The following is a 16097-nucleotide window of genomic DNA, read 5'->3' as shown; positions in this document are numbered from 1 at the left end:
TCTTCAGTAACCTTTCTAATGTCAGCATCTCTGCTCCTTTTTCTGTGTATTCTTTTTTTTTTTTCTTTCATACTTAGGCCAATTTTTTTTTCTAGAGTTGATTATCAGGGAATCGGGGAAGAGTTTGCTTTAAAGTGTGACAGGATCTACTATCAGAGAAGAAATGAGGCTGGCCTATTCAAGCCTCTACCTGGGATTTTTTAGTTGAGGTGTGCTCTAGATCTAGAGCCTATGCTCTAGATCACCTTCTGTCTGGTGGTCTAAAAGACTGAATGATTCTTACACTAAGGCCCAGATGCCGTATATCTGTCTATACATTGGGTACTCAAGTCCCAAAAGACACTGGCAGCCAATGTAATACAGCTACTGTTGCATAATACTGCGGGCGGCCTCATAAGCATCTACCATACAGTACATTCCTGCTAGGAATAGTGAAAGCATAATCTCTATTTCTATTCGCAATGATAAAAATTTCACATCAAGTCTTATAGCTAATTATTTTCCGTAACTTATGTGTATGTGACAGTTATATACTTTGGCATTTATTTTAAAAAAAGTTTAAAAAAAAAAGAAAAAAAAGAAAAAAAAAAAAGAAAAAAAATGGCCTCTTTGCTATGCAGTTTTTAGAGGTCCACAGTAAGATAAAAACACAATGTTTGTTTAGCCAAAAACAGAACAGTTAATTGGATATAAATGCATAAAGAAAATGTAATCAGACTGATTATATACTGAGTAACAGTGAGTGCTCATTTGTGTTGCTGTGAAATGTCCATGGCGCTTGTGCCTTATGCCTGTGCTGCATAAGGCTTGATAAATACAGTGACCAAAAGATGTTTGGTTCATCTAAAAGCATGTTAAGCAGATGGTTTGGGCATAGTGTAGAATGACCTACAGCAATAAAAATGCTACGCAGAGGAAATTATTCTGAAAGCAGATGGCTCTTTAATCTGTCAGAGAAAAGTAAAATAAGATCCAACAGATGACTGACACAGCCAGATATATTCAGATTACAACTAAGATTCAATTTTTGAGAAAAAGTCTTTACTACTTGCAGTCTTTATTTAAGACTGCCCACCTCTTATAAAGATGCTGACATTTATGTGTATCTTACAATATTGACATAAAGTACCTGGAGGAGATTCTCTGATTTATGAGGGAGACTCCATGAAAATTTTCCCAAAATTGTCTTAAAATGCTATTTTATTTTCAAAAGTTTTTAAGAGATGCTGGATACAATATATAACAGGTTGTCAGTAACTACAGCACTGACTACACAGAGCATCCACTCCTTTTGCAGATGGCACTAAAGCATTGAAACTCTTGAGTCTTCTTTCCCCTAACTTTCAGTTAATATTAATAACATATATTGCACAGTACCAAGCAGAATAAGGGTAAAAATGCAGCAAATGATCTGTATTGTGTCTGAGGCTGAAAATGTTGATCTTGCTCAACTTATTTAAGCATGGAAAAAATATCAGAAAATAAGAGTGCAATGCCCCATATTTCTGTAAAAGTACTTGTGATACTGACTTCATTGTTTCTCAGTAAGTAGTGTGTAATCTATGTTTATTCTTAATTTACATTGAATTTAGAGCTTGATTATGCTTTCTGTGGAAAGCTTTAACATGTTCTAAGTCAGTAATCTAGAAATATAGGATGAGTTTTCTACTTGCTGCTGACTTCAGGAGCTTATCAGGCAATGATCCAACTTGCTCCAAGGGTGTTAAGTACCTAAACAGGTTAGGGTCTGCATTCGAGCCAGATCTGTAAAACCGGTAACAGCCCTTCCCCATCAAGCAGAGGACAGTTGTAAAATAGAGCAACTTCATTCGAGGTTTTTACACGTTTTACATGTGTTTATGTGTTGATTTGTATTACTACAGTGCCTATATGGTGCAGTAAACACCAGAACCCTGTGCTAACCTGGGGAGTGAAATCAGACCTAGTCGAGTGAACTGTGAAACCAGGAACAGGAAACCAAAGCAAGGAGAAGCCAGCAGAGGGAGCCGGCGTGGCACGGGACCTACCCGGGAGGTGTTTAAAAAAAAAAAAAAAAAAAAAAGCCTCGTGAGGTAATGGAAAAGCAACGACAGTTATTTCAGCTTGGGTGTGGGGATCTAATTGTATTCAGGCTGTTAAAAATCCAGATGAATTTGAACTGAGCTGCAATTAGCATCGCCAATTATCTCTGCCGATGACGCAGGTTTCGGCTTACTGGGATCAGGTTTACGGAAAGTTTAACGCAATGCTTTCAGCGACGTTATTATTCTCCTTTAATCCCGTGCCAGCGATTTGAGAAGAAGTCAGTAGTTACTACTACGGATTTAAAAGCCTCCCTTTCGTAGTAGCAAATGAATAAAAGCTCAGAGCGAGCGCGTGGGTTATGCTGCCTGATGTGGAGACCGTGCAATCTCAGTGCTAACCCAAGGCAGTCAGAGTAAATAAATAGATAGGATTTGGAAATACAAGTCGATTTTTTTTTAATCGTCTGTAAACAAACAAACAAAATTCAATGGGGAAAAAAGGGATATTCAACCATCTCTAGTTTTTCTTTTTTTTTTTTTTTGTTCCCCTGTCACTACGCGAACTGGCGGGATCACTTTTCCTGCTCCCCGCTCGTGCTTTGCTCTTGACGCGGCTCTAGGTGCCTGCGCGCGCGGGGCGGCGCGGAGCGGCCCGGCGGCTGCCGCGGCGCGGGCGCCCCCCACCGGGCGCGGAGCGCGAGGCAGCGGCCCCGCCCCGCCGCGGCCCCGCCCGCGCGTTGCCCAGGCAACGGGGGCAGGGAGCAGCCGCGGAGCCGCTGCCTCCGTCTCCTCCTCCCGTGGCCGCCGGTGCCCGCAGCGCAGCGGCACCGAGCCCCGGCCGCCCCGCCGCCGCCGCCATGCCCCGGGCCGCCCCGCTCGCGCTGCTGCTCCTGCTGCTGCTCGCCCTGGCCCAGCGCCGCGCCAGCTCCGCCGCGCCGGCCAGCGCCGCGCCCCCCGGCGAGGACCCGTGCCTCAGCCAGCCGTGCCGCAACAACGGCACCTGCTCGGCCGCGCCGCCGCCGCGCCCCGCCGCGCCCCGCCGCCTCGAGCCGCCGCAGGCCGCCTACCGCTGCGCCTGCCCGCCGGGGGTCAGCGGCGCCTCCTGCCAGGTAAGGGGCGCGCCCAGGGCGCCTGCCGGGGCCGCCGCCTCGCCCGCCGCGTCCTTGTGCCCGTCGCTGCCCTTGGGTGTCCCCGCACCCGGCTGCGCCTTCGAGCTCCGGGCTGCCCCCCTGGCCGCCCTGCCTCTCCGCGCTGCGCCGCTCGCCGTGCGCAGGCTGTGTGGCGGGTGCTGCTCCCCCGCTGCCCTCGCCGCGCGGGAGCCGTTAACCGCCGCTAACGGTCGCTCAGCGCTCCGGCGCTGCCCGGCGCGTAACCGTTAGTCCCGTTAAACGGTGGACAGGTCCACACCGCTCCAGGTAGCGGAGCCCGCTCGGCTCCCTCGGTGCTGCGGGGAGCTTCCCTCCAGCGCAGTTCAGGCTGGTAGGAGCCGAAGCCCCATAACGGGCTGCGGGGAGGGTGAGTGCGGGGGCTCTGTGCGCAAGGAGCCTCGCAAGGGCAGTCCCGCGAGTGCGAGGTAACCGCCCCCCTCGTGAGCGCATCGAGCTGCCTCGTTTGAAGGTAAAAAGGACTGTCCTCGACGGCGACTGCTCCGTTGTGTTGAATGCTAGTTGGTAAATCCCCTGGTCTGGGGTCGTTGTGGTGGTTAGGTGTGTTTGCTGCCACGTTTTGGGTGCTCCTTGGACTGATGCTGAATTCGGCAGGAGCAGCGCGCTTGGCGCGGGCTGATGTCCTTCTGTGCAGCGTACCTAAAATAAAAATGGAGAGACAGTCACTAGTGTCTCGCTGATGTGCTTGGTCATATTGTGTTTTAATAAAATAGGATAACCTGAATTAATCTGGGTTGTCATGTGATGATTGTTGTAAAATTTGTTTTATCTTTAGTTCTAAGGATAAAAAATCTGTATAACCGTGTTCTGAAATTCACAAAGTTACCTCGGATATCTCTGGAAAAAGAAAAGAAGGTGCAGGGACAAGGATGTTTATTTCTTGCATGTATATATGATGGAAGGTGTTACCTTCTATAGTGGCAAAATAGAAAAGAATATATGGATTTGCTCCCATTTCTTTGGACCGTGCTTTCCACTGAGATAGATATGATGTAGAACTAAATAAATTCAAGTAAGCCCGTTCTGCTTTTTACTTTTTACAATTCCTGATCATGTTGTGCTAAACCTAAGATGTTGATAGATGAAAGGGCTAACACACGTACCAAATACTTAATACATAAGTGAGTGCGGAAGTTATTGCAAAGGAGAAGCTCTTTGCACTGAGTTCTGTGCTAGCCTCAAAATGTTTTAGTTGATTTAGTGTAACAATGAAAGTGAAAATATTAACACTAATGAGATTCTGTAAAATCAGAGATTAAAGTGGATTAAATAGAATTGCCTTTGGCTAATTTTAGCTGTTGCCCTCTTAGGAGTTTACTACACTATCTCTCTAAAAAGAGAGAGCAGAGTAGACTTGTTTCTGTATTCTTACTAGGTTAAGTGTCTGAAATCTGTGATTAATGACACTTTTACAAACTTAGTCAGTTCTAAAACTTTCTGGTATCATACCTCTTATGAACTGTTGTGTCTGTGTGTCTAGGGCAATGGTTTTAATTCTTTTTCTAGTATAAGAGGTAGGTAATGTTTTCACAACAATTATGCCTTTATTAATGAACATGAGATTTACAGCGTCGTATTTATTTTAATAAAATACTGAGTAATAACTTTTACAGGGAATTTTGAACAAATGATCATCAGTTTTAGCTATTGGGTCTGCAGTTGAGGTATGGACGTTAGTTAACTATGAGGAGTTCATCTGGTTTTGAGATGCGACTATAACTAGAGAGCAGGAGGATTTTTGAAGATGTTTTTAAAAAGTGTTATATCCCTATTTGAGAGGGTTTTGCTAGTTTTGTCCAGGTAGGAAATGAAAAAAAAATTGTGCAAATACATTAACTTTTGGACCATGCTGTTGTTCAAACACCTCACAGTTTAAAAAACTGTCCTAAAAAGAAAAGCAAAACAATCATGTATGCAGGTTAGAGAATTTGGATTCAATGGTAATAGATATATGGGTTTTTAACCCTTAACAGAAACAAGGAAACTAAGGACTAAATCAGGGTGTTCATGCCCATCTCTTTAGAGAGGGTGTTTGTTTTCACTTTATTGCCAAGGATGTTGCTGAACAATTAGACCCAGAGATAGGACTACCAGGAGGAAAAAATAATGGGAATTGTCATGCTTAAATACTGGAATCATAGAAGGCAAATTTGGATTTTGGACTTCTTTAGGACATCTACCTCCCAGAAATATAGAATTGCTTTCAGGAAACTGGTGCTAAAAGCAGCACTTCTCCGATTCTGCTGTGATGCACTGAGGTATAGAGTGAAGGGAAACGTGCCTACAAGTCAAATGGGCACAGCCAAGTGCATAATGTAGAATGAGTGATAACACAATCACAGTTGCAAATCGCCCAGAGATTTTATTACTGAAGTTTTTACTGTAGCTGTTTTTGATACACTTGATGATACTAGTGTGCAAAATGTGGCAAAGAATAAAACTGTCATATCACAAGCTCTTGCAATGCTTAACAGAATCACAGAATCATTGTTGTTGGAAAAGACTTACAGATCTTCAAGTCCAACCGTAAACCCTTCAACAGCCTACCTGCTAAACCATATCCCTAAGCACCTCATCTACATGTTTCTTGAACACTGCCAGGAATGATGACTCCGTCACTTCCCTGGGCAGCCTGTTCCAATGCTTGACTGCTCTTTCTGTGCAGAAGTTCTTCCTAATGTCTGATCTGAACCTCTCCTGGCGCAACTTGAGGCCTTTTCCTCTTGTCCTATCCGTAGTTATTCTGGAGAAGAGATCGATGCCTGCCTCGCTACAGCCTCCTTTTGGGTAGCTGCAGAGAGCGATAAGGTCTCCCTGAGCCTCCTCTTCTCCAGACTAAACAACCCCAGCTCCCTCAGCTGCTCCTTGTAAGGCCTGTGCACCAGCTCCTTCCCCAGCTTCATTGCCCTTCTTGGGACTGACTCCAGCACCTCAATGTCCTTGTAGTGAGGGACCCAAAGCTGAACACAGTGTTCGAGATGCAGCCTCACCAGTGCTGAGCATAGAGGAATGATCACTTCTCTGGTTCTTTTGGCTATGCTGTTCCTGATGCAAGCCAGGATGCTGTTGTGAGTTGTTCAGCTGGCTGTTGACCAACACCCCAGATCCTTTTCTGCCACGCAGCTCTCCAGCCGCTCTGCCCCAAGTCTGTCGCGCTGCTTGGGGTTGTTGTGACCAACAAGTGCGGGACTTGGTACTTGGCCTTGTTGAACCTCATACAGTTGGTCTCAGCCCATCAATCCAGCCTGTCCAGATCCCTCTGTAGATTCATCCTACCCTCGAGCAGATCAGCTCTTCCTCCCAGCTTGGTATCATCCGCAAATTTGCTGAGGATGCCCTTGATCCCCTCATCCAGCTCATCGATAAAGACACTGAAGAGGATTGGCGCCAACGCTGGCCCCTGGGGAACACTGCTTATGACTGGGCACCAGCTGGATTTAACTCCATTCACCACCACTCTGTGGGCCTGGTCATCCAGCCAGTTCTTCACCCACCTGTCTAAGTCATGAGCTGCCAGCTTCTCCAGAAGTGAAGTATTTGACTTGCATTTAAACCAGTTTCCCAATCCTATAGCTGCTTTAGTAACCAGCTTTTATTTATCCTCTGTATCTTCTATATCCATCTTCAAGTTATATTTTATGTTCAAAAATTGGTCTGTGTTAATCTGAAACATTTTGGCAATATAAAGGAGAAAATCACAGGAAACAAAATTCCACAACAGACTTGTCTTTTGCTTAAAATACAAAAATGTCAAGTTGGATAATTGCATTATATTTATTAGATGCAGTGCTAGCGCTAATTTCTTAAAAGACTTTATCTTGTGAAGAAACATCAATTTTTCAATGTGTTTTTAAATACTGTAATACATGTTCCTTTTTGTGGCTTCTGCTTTTTACCTCTTTCTCCTTAGCATAACTTTCCTAACTCTTTTTAGTTTAGTACTTTTAAATATGCTTTTAGTTATATTTTAAAACAATTATAGCTGTAAGCAGTAATGAAAGCTACCAAAAAAGTGGTGTCTCCCAGATGACACATGCAGGTTGGAAGCAGCACTCTGATTTGTCTGTAGTTCTTCTGTGTAGTCTGTGATTAGTCAGATAAACAATGATGGCAATATCTGCCGCTTCTGAGAATACCTTGATAGCCACTGGTGTAAAAACCTTTATAAATTAGTATTTATGTTCTTATATTATTAATAAAAAGTTCTGTTTCTTCTTGGGAAGAATTTGTTGTGTTCACACTAGGTTTCTGCATCTACAGTGGAAAATATTTTGTCTCTGTGGTTGTGGAAAACTTGGGCTTAAAATGATGCATTCAGAGAAAGGAACTGATACAAAAACTGATAGGAATGGACAGTATATTATCTTCTTTCTGATTTTGTTCTTACCATATACTTTTGGTCATTCAACTACATTAAAATGATGTCTTTATTCTTTAAATTGCTTCAAAACATCATTTTTAATCTGATTCAGAAGTTCAGAGTCTTCTTCTAAGTTAGGAAAAATATCCTTACAACCTGCTGTTGCTGCTAAATTTCTACCTAAACTAAACTTCTTGCTGTTTCATCAGCTATTGTGAATTTACATCCTTTAGGAAGTTCTGTATTTCAGTTCTGATTTCAGCAGCAGTTCTTTTCTTAATTCTCTTCTGTTTTTTTGTTCTTCCAAATAAAGTGAATTTATTTTTGTTCTTTGTCACCTTATTGGATCACTTATACTCTGCAGTATTATAATATCTATTCTTTAGCTCTGTGCCTCCTACCTCTTCCTTGTATGCTGTTTTTTTAATTTCTTTTTCTTCAAATTCTTTCCTGTCCTCAATACCTGTCTGACAATGTTCTGCTTAATGCTGAATGCAGAAATTCAGGCATAGCACACAGAAGAGAGTTGTTTCTTGACTCAAGGCTCTAATACTTCTGAGTAAGGAATATAAGTTTCTTTGGCCAGGTTATTTCGTTTTGCTCTGGAGAGTGCTGGTTACATGGACATCCCTGAACTACTAGCTCACCTTCATGTCAGGATCTAGATGAATTCATTAGTTCCTGTTTTTCTCTTCAGTGCTGACATTGCTACTGAAAGGCCTTTAAACAATCCTTGAATTCAAAAGGAGTTCTCTAGTGTTTTTAAAATGCTATTTTTCTCATTCTGTATTTTTTAATGAAAGAGAAATTAGTTTTTATGCAGTCATTGTGAAGCAAGTGTTTTATTAGGTGACATTTGGTCTCTTGGCTTTCTTTAGCAATATTTGCTTGTACAGTTAGCAGGTGCCACAGGGGCTTGTTGGTTTGAGGGGTTGGATTTTGTTTAGCTCAAATTCTGTGGATGCCATTTCCTGCCAACTAACCCTTGCAGTGCTTGGAAGCTGCAGAATTAAAGTATTTACGTTGACACATAGTATGTGTGAGAAAAGACTGTGAGAGCTGAGATTTTTTTTCTGGAAAACAGGAGGTTTCAACTACCTAATGGGTGGTTGTAGAGAAGATGAAACTGGATTCTTCCCACACATAGTCAGTGAAAGAATGAAAGATGATAAACTTGTATCACAAACCAATATGTTCCCATTTCATAGTCTTGGTTGAGTTTTTTTTCTGAAAGTAAGAATTGTGTGTCTGATACAGATATTATTTACTCTGTGTAAGTTTCTGTGAGCTAGAAGTGATCTCTATCCAGACGATCCCTGTGTGTTGGTGTCCCTGGTTGCAGTGGAACCGATGAAGTTCTGCAATGTGACTACGTATCAAATATGTAGACCAACAGCAGCACAGAGTAAATGAATGTGGAAATTTTTGCATTAAATGTATTTTAGTTGTTACAATATCCATTTCTTGTAAGCATAGTAGAATTATGTTTCCAGTCAGAAATTTGAGTTTTTTAGATGAGCATTTTCCCTTGAAGCATATCATGTGAAAGTCTATGATCAAGAGAACTGTAATATAGCAATTTCCAAAGCTATGCAGAAGGAATTGTGCTATGATTTTTGCCATGGGATCTAACTGAACTGTTTGAATTTCTATAGAATGAAACTGAAATAACTTAACCCAAAGTTTCTCAATTTATATAAGAGTTGTTATTTGGCTATTACTATTTGCACATGAACCCTTGTGAACTTTTGCAGTCTGTGTTTCAACCTGTTCAAATAAACTATTCAAATCCCCCCGAAATACTTATTTTTGGAGGTTGGTCAGGTCATTATATATCATAAATTACTTGTTTTTCAAAAATTCCATGGTATATTTGATTTATTGTTTGTTACAGAATCACAGAAGTGTTGAGGTTGGAAGGGACCTCTAGAGATTATCTAGTTCAAGGCATGGAGAATGTGGCACAAGGTGGCATTCAGGTGTGTTTTGAAGATCTCCAGAGAAGGAGACTCCACAACCTCTTTGGGCAGCCTCTTCCAGGGCTCTGTCACCCTCACAGTTCTTCCTCATATGGAGATTAAGCTTGCTGTGTTTTAATTTATACCCATTACCCCTTGTTCTATCACTGGCAGGATAATTTGTGATTAAAGATTGTATGGAAACAGATCAGATATGAAGTAATATGATAGAAGAATACATGCTATGTTAAAATGCTTCAGTATGCCATATTTCATTGCATTTTTACATACTTTGAGCAAAGTACTTTGCATTTTTAAACACTTCTTGATACTACATGCTTAATACTTAACTGTATATTGCATTAAAAATGTGGACAGGAAAAAAAGGTAAAAGAATATTGCTCAAAATGGTGGCTCTGTTTTACTTTGTTCAGTATTACAGAAGGCAGAAATGTTCCTCTCTCTGAGGGCTGTCACTGTATTTTCCACATACTGCCCTTCTGAGAACAAGTAGCAGTTTAAGAATAATAATTTCATAGGTAGCGTTTAGCGTTTTCAGTTTGGTTATGTAACAGGGAGTCCAGATAACTAAGATGGGATGCAAGAGATTCCATTTTAATAAGCAGACATGGGACTCTGGAAAATAGTGTCCACTTAACCCTAAACAGAATTAAAATCTTAATTGTCATGGACTTTTTTTTTTTATTATTATTATTTTCTGCCGTTACTTAGTATGTTCTTGTTACATGCCAGATCCCTCATTTTAGTAACTTTTTGGTTTTCATACATTTGTGTTCCGGCATATTATTAATTACATGGAAAAATAGCCTATATTAATGTTCATTTTCTGTCTTTCATTTTAATTGAATTTCCCTAATGTATTTTTTTGTTCTTTTTAAAAAGTGAATTATTCTGCTTCTGCTTGTAGCATGTGTTTCCCTTCCTGCAGTGACCTTTTTGAGATGAATAGACTAAATAAATCTTACTATTCCTAGTGGGTGCTGGTTGATCTAAAGGTAAAGCCTGTTTTGTGTTTGCTGAATCTCATTCTATGTGCATACTGATAGTTTACCTGTTCTTTTGATGATAATTGTGCATTAGAGGAAAGTCTTCAATAATATCCACAGCGATGCCTACATTACATTTTTATCTTTAGTTGATATAGGTGAACAGAGCACAGTATCCTCACTGGAGCAGTGGTCCTAAAATCAAAGTATTCTTATGTAAAGTGTGCCTATGTCAGCTGGAAGCATTGCATTTGGCAAGAGTATGGTTAAGTTCATTAAAGATTTCTTAGTGACATTTAGGTCAAGATCTGAAGGTAAAAGTAATCTAATATGCGCATTCTACATTGGAGGGCATCTTTTACTAAGAGGCTTAAATCAGTTCAGTGCTTTTTGGCTTGTAAGTTTTTTTTTTTTTTTTTTTTTTTTTTTTTTTTTTTTACAGTTTTGTCAACTTGTATTATACAATAATAAGGTACATAGAATAACTACCTTCTGGTAGAAGACTTGTAGTTGACAATATGAGATAACACTATTCATAAATAACTGTATTTTCAGGAAAAATACATTAAAGTGCAATGCAGTATTCAGCTTTCCCTTTTTTTTGAATGGGGAAGTATGCATCAAGATATATATTAGGGGAAACACTTTTTCCTTGATAAGAAATTTATTTAATATGTTTTATTCCTTAAGTATAATTTCCTATATAGATGTTCTCTAGCATTCAGAAGCTGACTTGTCTGCCACATATGTAATTTTATTTCTGCCATACATGTGGCCCTCTGTATTATTTATCAACTTTGCCTTGGTTCATTACATAACTGCCCAGTGTGCTTTAAATGTAATAATTATGCTAAAGTATGTAGTGTTATATGTGTGTAAGGTTTACAACCTTACTAAGTAGTTGTAAACTCTACAGGGCAACCTCTTATAGGAAATATCATGGCAAGGAATTGGAAGATAAGGGCTTGGTGCTCTGACTGTTTACTGCCTTGCTGAATCATGTTTGGCAAATCTACTTTCTTCTTACCTGGATATCTCTCCTAAAAATTGAGATAATGCTTAGTGTTCAAAAGGTTAATTTGTGAGTGTATGCAAAAGCTTTAAGAATGTTGAGTGACAAGCACTTTATGTGGAAGCATTGTATTTATTGTATTAAAATGCCAGATTCTGAATTACCTGTCAGTGACCTGACAGAATATACTTTAAGGAAAAGAACCTCCTTACTATATTTTTTCCTACCATTTAAACTGTTCTTTAACTGACAAAGTATTTAGGCTGTCAGTCTATTGATTAATTTAGCTTTGTAGTTCTCTTTCCCACTGGAAGCAGGGGTAATGGATCAGTGATTAGTTATTTTTAAAGGATTCTGTAGCAAAGATGTGCTCATGAATAAGGTGTTCATGAATACAGTAGCAAGAGGATTCAATTTGACTGTGAAAATAAGGTTGTTCTGTGAGTTAAGGTCACTGAATGTTAATGATCTCAGGGATTTTGTTGTGTTTGACGTATTGGTTACAACAGCAACCAAATTGCCAGTTTGATAAGATGTTTGAGCAGTTCAAGGACCAGTAGCTGTGAAAAGAGGAACAAGACATGATTCCTTCTGTTACTGCTAGCCGCACTTTCAGTCCAGGTTGCTACTATGTGGTCCTTTGTACTTAAAAAATGGAAAGATCTAATAAAAGTGAAGTTTTTTTGTTGTTGTTGACAAATGTACAAGAGAAGGAATCATTTGACCTAACCATGCATATTCTGAACAAATGGTGATTATCTGGGAGAAAGGTCTGCGTGTTCAAATGACAGCGTATTGAATAATCCTTCTCACCATGCATGAGTGCTCAGAAAAGAATAGTTTCAAGATGGGCAGATAGTGTTGCCAGAGGACAGAAGCCTCTTTAAAATGCTTTACTCTTCAACAAATGAATAGTAGATGATCCTTTAAAATAAAATTCGGGTAACTTTACTTAAGAGAGGAGAGTAGTAATAGATAGGACCCAGAGAAAGGTGATGGGAGGAGATGGGATGTGGAAGGATGTGAATAACTAGGGAGAAGCAACTGTTCTTGCTTATGCAGAGGCTGATGAGAAGAGTCTGGACAAAGGTTATCTTGTGGTAAGGCCTATGCTTTTATAAAAACAGGAATGAGACAGTTAAATTCTTCAGGGCATCAGCTAGACAGCACTAATGTGACTAAGGAAAATCTATGGGTAATTTTCTGTAATTTTCCAGGCAGAGCATGTTTCTCTGATCTCCCTTTGACGTATTTGATAGTAGCTTTTGTCAAGGAGGACAGTAGCTATTACCATGATCCATTATGGCAATTTTTATGTTTCTAATTCAGCCCTTATGATTTATGCTTTAAGTTCAGCAAATCTTTAAATCTTCACACACGTTTTATGTATTTATTTTTGTTTAAAGGTGTGTGGTAGGATCTTCTGAAAAAATATTATACTCAAGCAAATTACTATAGAATAACTATTATCGGAATTAAATTTATGGCAAACCAAAATATATGGCTTTAGGTTTCCATACAGACATACCACTCTGTTAATAACTTGTGATTGTTTATATGCATGTACTTCTAGTATTTTTTCAGGGAGATTTAAATGACAATAAAGGGAGGCAAATCTGGCCATCTAGAAATCTAGTCACTTAAAAGTTAGTTGCCCTCTTCACTGAGAATTCTTATTCCACTTTTTGCAGGACAGTTGTTTTCTAGCATTTGCTGTCTCTGTGGGACATCAAGGTCATGTTCTTCTTTGTGGAGACCTGTGAAACCTTGTCATTTGAGCATCCCTTTGAATTTCAATGGCATGAGTTACAAGAGGATTAGTGACACAGGTAGGGTCAGTAGGACCATATCCTTGATTATTCTTCTTTTTAAAGCTGCCATATACTGTATGATGATGGCATATGTGACAAATGAAGAAAATGGTGCTGAGTCCTCTGGGAAATTAACATGTTTAATTGAAGGAAGGACAAATTAAGACTTAATTTACATAATAGGACTCTAATGTTAAAACTTGACTGACTATTGGCTCTTAAAAGTAATGCAGATGTACTCGGTTAATGCTATAAAAAAAGCTTTACAGTCTTTCTGAGGGTGCAGGGGGACACAACTTTTACTGAGCGTGCTTAAAAGCAGCCCTTTTTAAGAATTACTTGAGGCTCCAATATGCTGTTTGTTTCATGTGGAAAAGACTTGTACTCATTTGGTTTATTCCTTTTATAGACAAAGAAAGTTTAGAACCAGTTATTTCATTTAGTCTTGGGTGTCTTAGTGCTTCTGAAATGTACTAAGGAACTTCTTTAAGGTGAATTAATGCTGAATAATTCTTGCTTCTGATTTTTATGAATTACTTGGTAGGACATAAAGATCAATGTACCCTTCCCCCTGCTAAATCTGGTGCTGCCCATTGCAACACCAGATTTTAACTGCTTTTGCAGGCAAGGCAGAAAGAACAGATAGCTAATATTTATAATGATTTTGCCTTATCATAAAGGCCTCCCCAAGAACTGGGTGATATTTTGTCAGTTATGCATATACCCTGTGATTAAGTCTTCTTATCAGCACTCTGTAGAAAACTTGTGTATGGTCCAAATCCTGACTGCATTTGATTTAGGAATATAAAGTATTTTCTGTTAGTGTGACATACTAATGAGTGATTTATCTGTATCTTATGTTTATATGAGATAATCCTTTGAAGTGCACGAAAGACAGCTATGCTAATAAAGCTTATTGTTTAAGTGACATAGAAAACACAAAGAGCATCAACTTAGTTGCAGCAGCATCCAACTGGAGACTTCTTGTTCTGAAGATGCTTTTTTCAAAATGCGCTTGCATTGCATCCAGCACTATATTCTCATTTTTTAATCAACACTTTGGTTATGAAAACAAACTCCATTGGAATTGGGGGCCTTTACTGCAAGCAGTTGGTGAGCTCCTAGACTTGCTAGCTGATAGAAGCTACTGAAAGTTCCTTGGTATTCAGCAAGGCAGTTCTGTGAAGCCCTGAGAGCTTCAAGTTATCCTGGGAGTCTTAGGACTTTTCAGTTCTCTTTGGGAGTCCGAGAGCAGGCTCACAGCTCAGGACTTCAAGGTGCTGTGTTCCCAGATCTTTGAGCAGGGCACAAGTGCTGTGATAGGAAGAGGCTGCTTCACCAGAAATAAGGCATATTTCCATCAGAAACAGGTCCCTGTCTTGGCTTCCTCAAATCAGTGCAAAACTCTATATATCCAATGGCATTTCCTGATAAAATTCTTTCTCATTAACCATAATGAGCATGTTAAAGTAGTATGTAGTGGGGAAAAAGTTCTCTGATATTTATTTAAATGTTAATACTGGCGTTGTCTAATTTCATCTTGGAGATAATTCTGAAATTTAGAATACCAGTTTGTCTTTCTGGTTTGTTTTTCTCTAGCCTTTTGAAATATCATAGATCAAAGTCTGTTTGCCTAGCTCAAAGGTATTGTTGTGATAGTGCCATGTAGAAAAACTTGAGTATGTGGGAGCATAAAAGCAAGACTACACAGATCTATGGTGTAAATTGCTAACTATGTTATTATGTTCATGCAGTTACCCTGTGCTAAATAAAGTCTGTTTTAAATGGTTTGAGATGGCTTGTGCTTACTGCATAGTACAACTGCATAATATGTGCAAATAGGTAGGTGTCATCTCCTGTTTTAGTCTATACTAACTTGCTTGTGTGCCTGCATGTTTAGGGAAATAAATGTTAATGAAACTAATGGTTAAGATAGATCTGGAAATGCTGCTAGTTCCTTTTGACAGTGCTGAGGTGTAGGGTTAGTAGATAATTCTTAAAATTGAGTTACCCTGGTCTTCCAGTATACTAACAAGAAGTTGTCATATGCAGAAGATGCTCATAGAGCTTGTAACCCTTATTTCAGGAAGAAATTGCTTTCTTTCTTCCTAATGTCAACCGCAAAAGAAACAAAAGTAGCAAAGGAGTGTTTCAGTGCAGAAGCCAATTTGGTTATACTTGCTGCACTGTGGAATGCATTGCGTAATGCCATAGTCATCCATGGTCCATTTAGACCGCATGGAAAAGTGGGCTAAAGAAGAGCATAGCATATGGTGCTGTTCAAGTGTTGTGAGAGATGAAATACAGGCAGCCTCAGGAAGAAGGGACAAAGTTAAACTTCATGGATTGAGTGAAAAGCTTGCGTAACCAATGAGCTGAAATATTTGTCATAAATATCCATAATAGAATTAGGAAATCAGTACATTTTTGCTAAAATGTACTAAATTTGCTAGTGCCTGGTAGTTGAACATAGTTAGAAAATCATCATGTGAAGTACCTTTTATTTCACTTAGAGATAAACCCCTCTCCTAATCTTCTGTCTAGGAGCTTTCATTAAATGATCTTTACTATTACGGTAAAGTACAGATGCAGAATCTTTGTTCATCATTTCCCAGCTGCCAGGAACACTCGGTTGATGTACATTCAGCTTTTTCCTAGTTCATTATCTAGGAATTGCAAAGTCATTCTTTTAGTGTTAGAAAATAGTGTTAGAATAGTGTTGGAATGTAGTTATTTTCTGGACTCACATGAAATCAAGA

General features: G+C 39.7%; 1 protein-coding gene across 1 annotated transcript in view; it reads left to right on the top strand.

The window, feature by feature from the left end:
• Positions 1 to 2881: 2881 nt before the first annotated feature.
• Positions 2882 to 16097, top strand: part of DNER (delta/notch like EGF repeat containing) — a 106222-nt gene continuing 93006 nt past the window's right edge. Inside the window, exon 1 of the mRNA XM_088528500.1 lies at positions 2882 to 3133. Within this exon, the coding sequence (XP_088384626.1) occupies positions 2882 to 3133 (252 nt within the window). The remainder of the gene's footprint in view (positions 3134 to 16097) is intronic.

Source organism: Tinamus guttatus, unplaced genomic scaffold, assembly GCF_059628265.1.
Source record: "Tinamus guttatus ecotype Peru unplaced genomic scaffold, ASM5962826v1 Tinamus_guttatus_pri_ptg000311l, whole genome shotgun sequence".
NCBI classification, from domain to species: domain Eukaryota; kingdom Metazoa; phylum Chordata; class Aves; order Tinamiformes; family Tinamidae; genus Tinamus; species Tinamus guttatus.
Note: the sequence above shows the minus strand (reverse complement) of the source record. Positions and strands in the feature narration are given on the sequence as shown.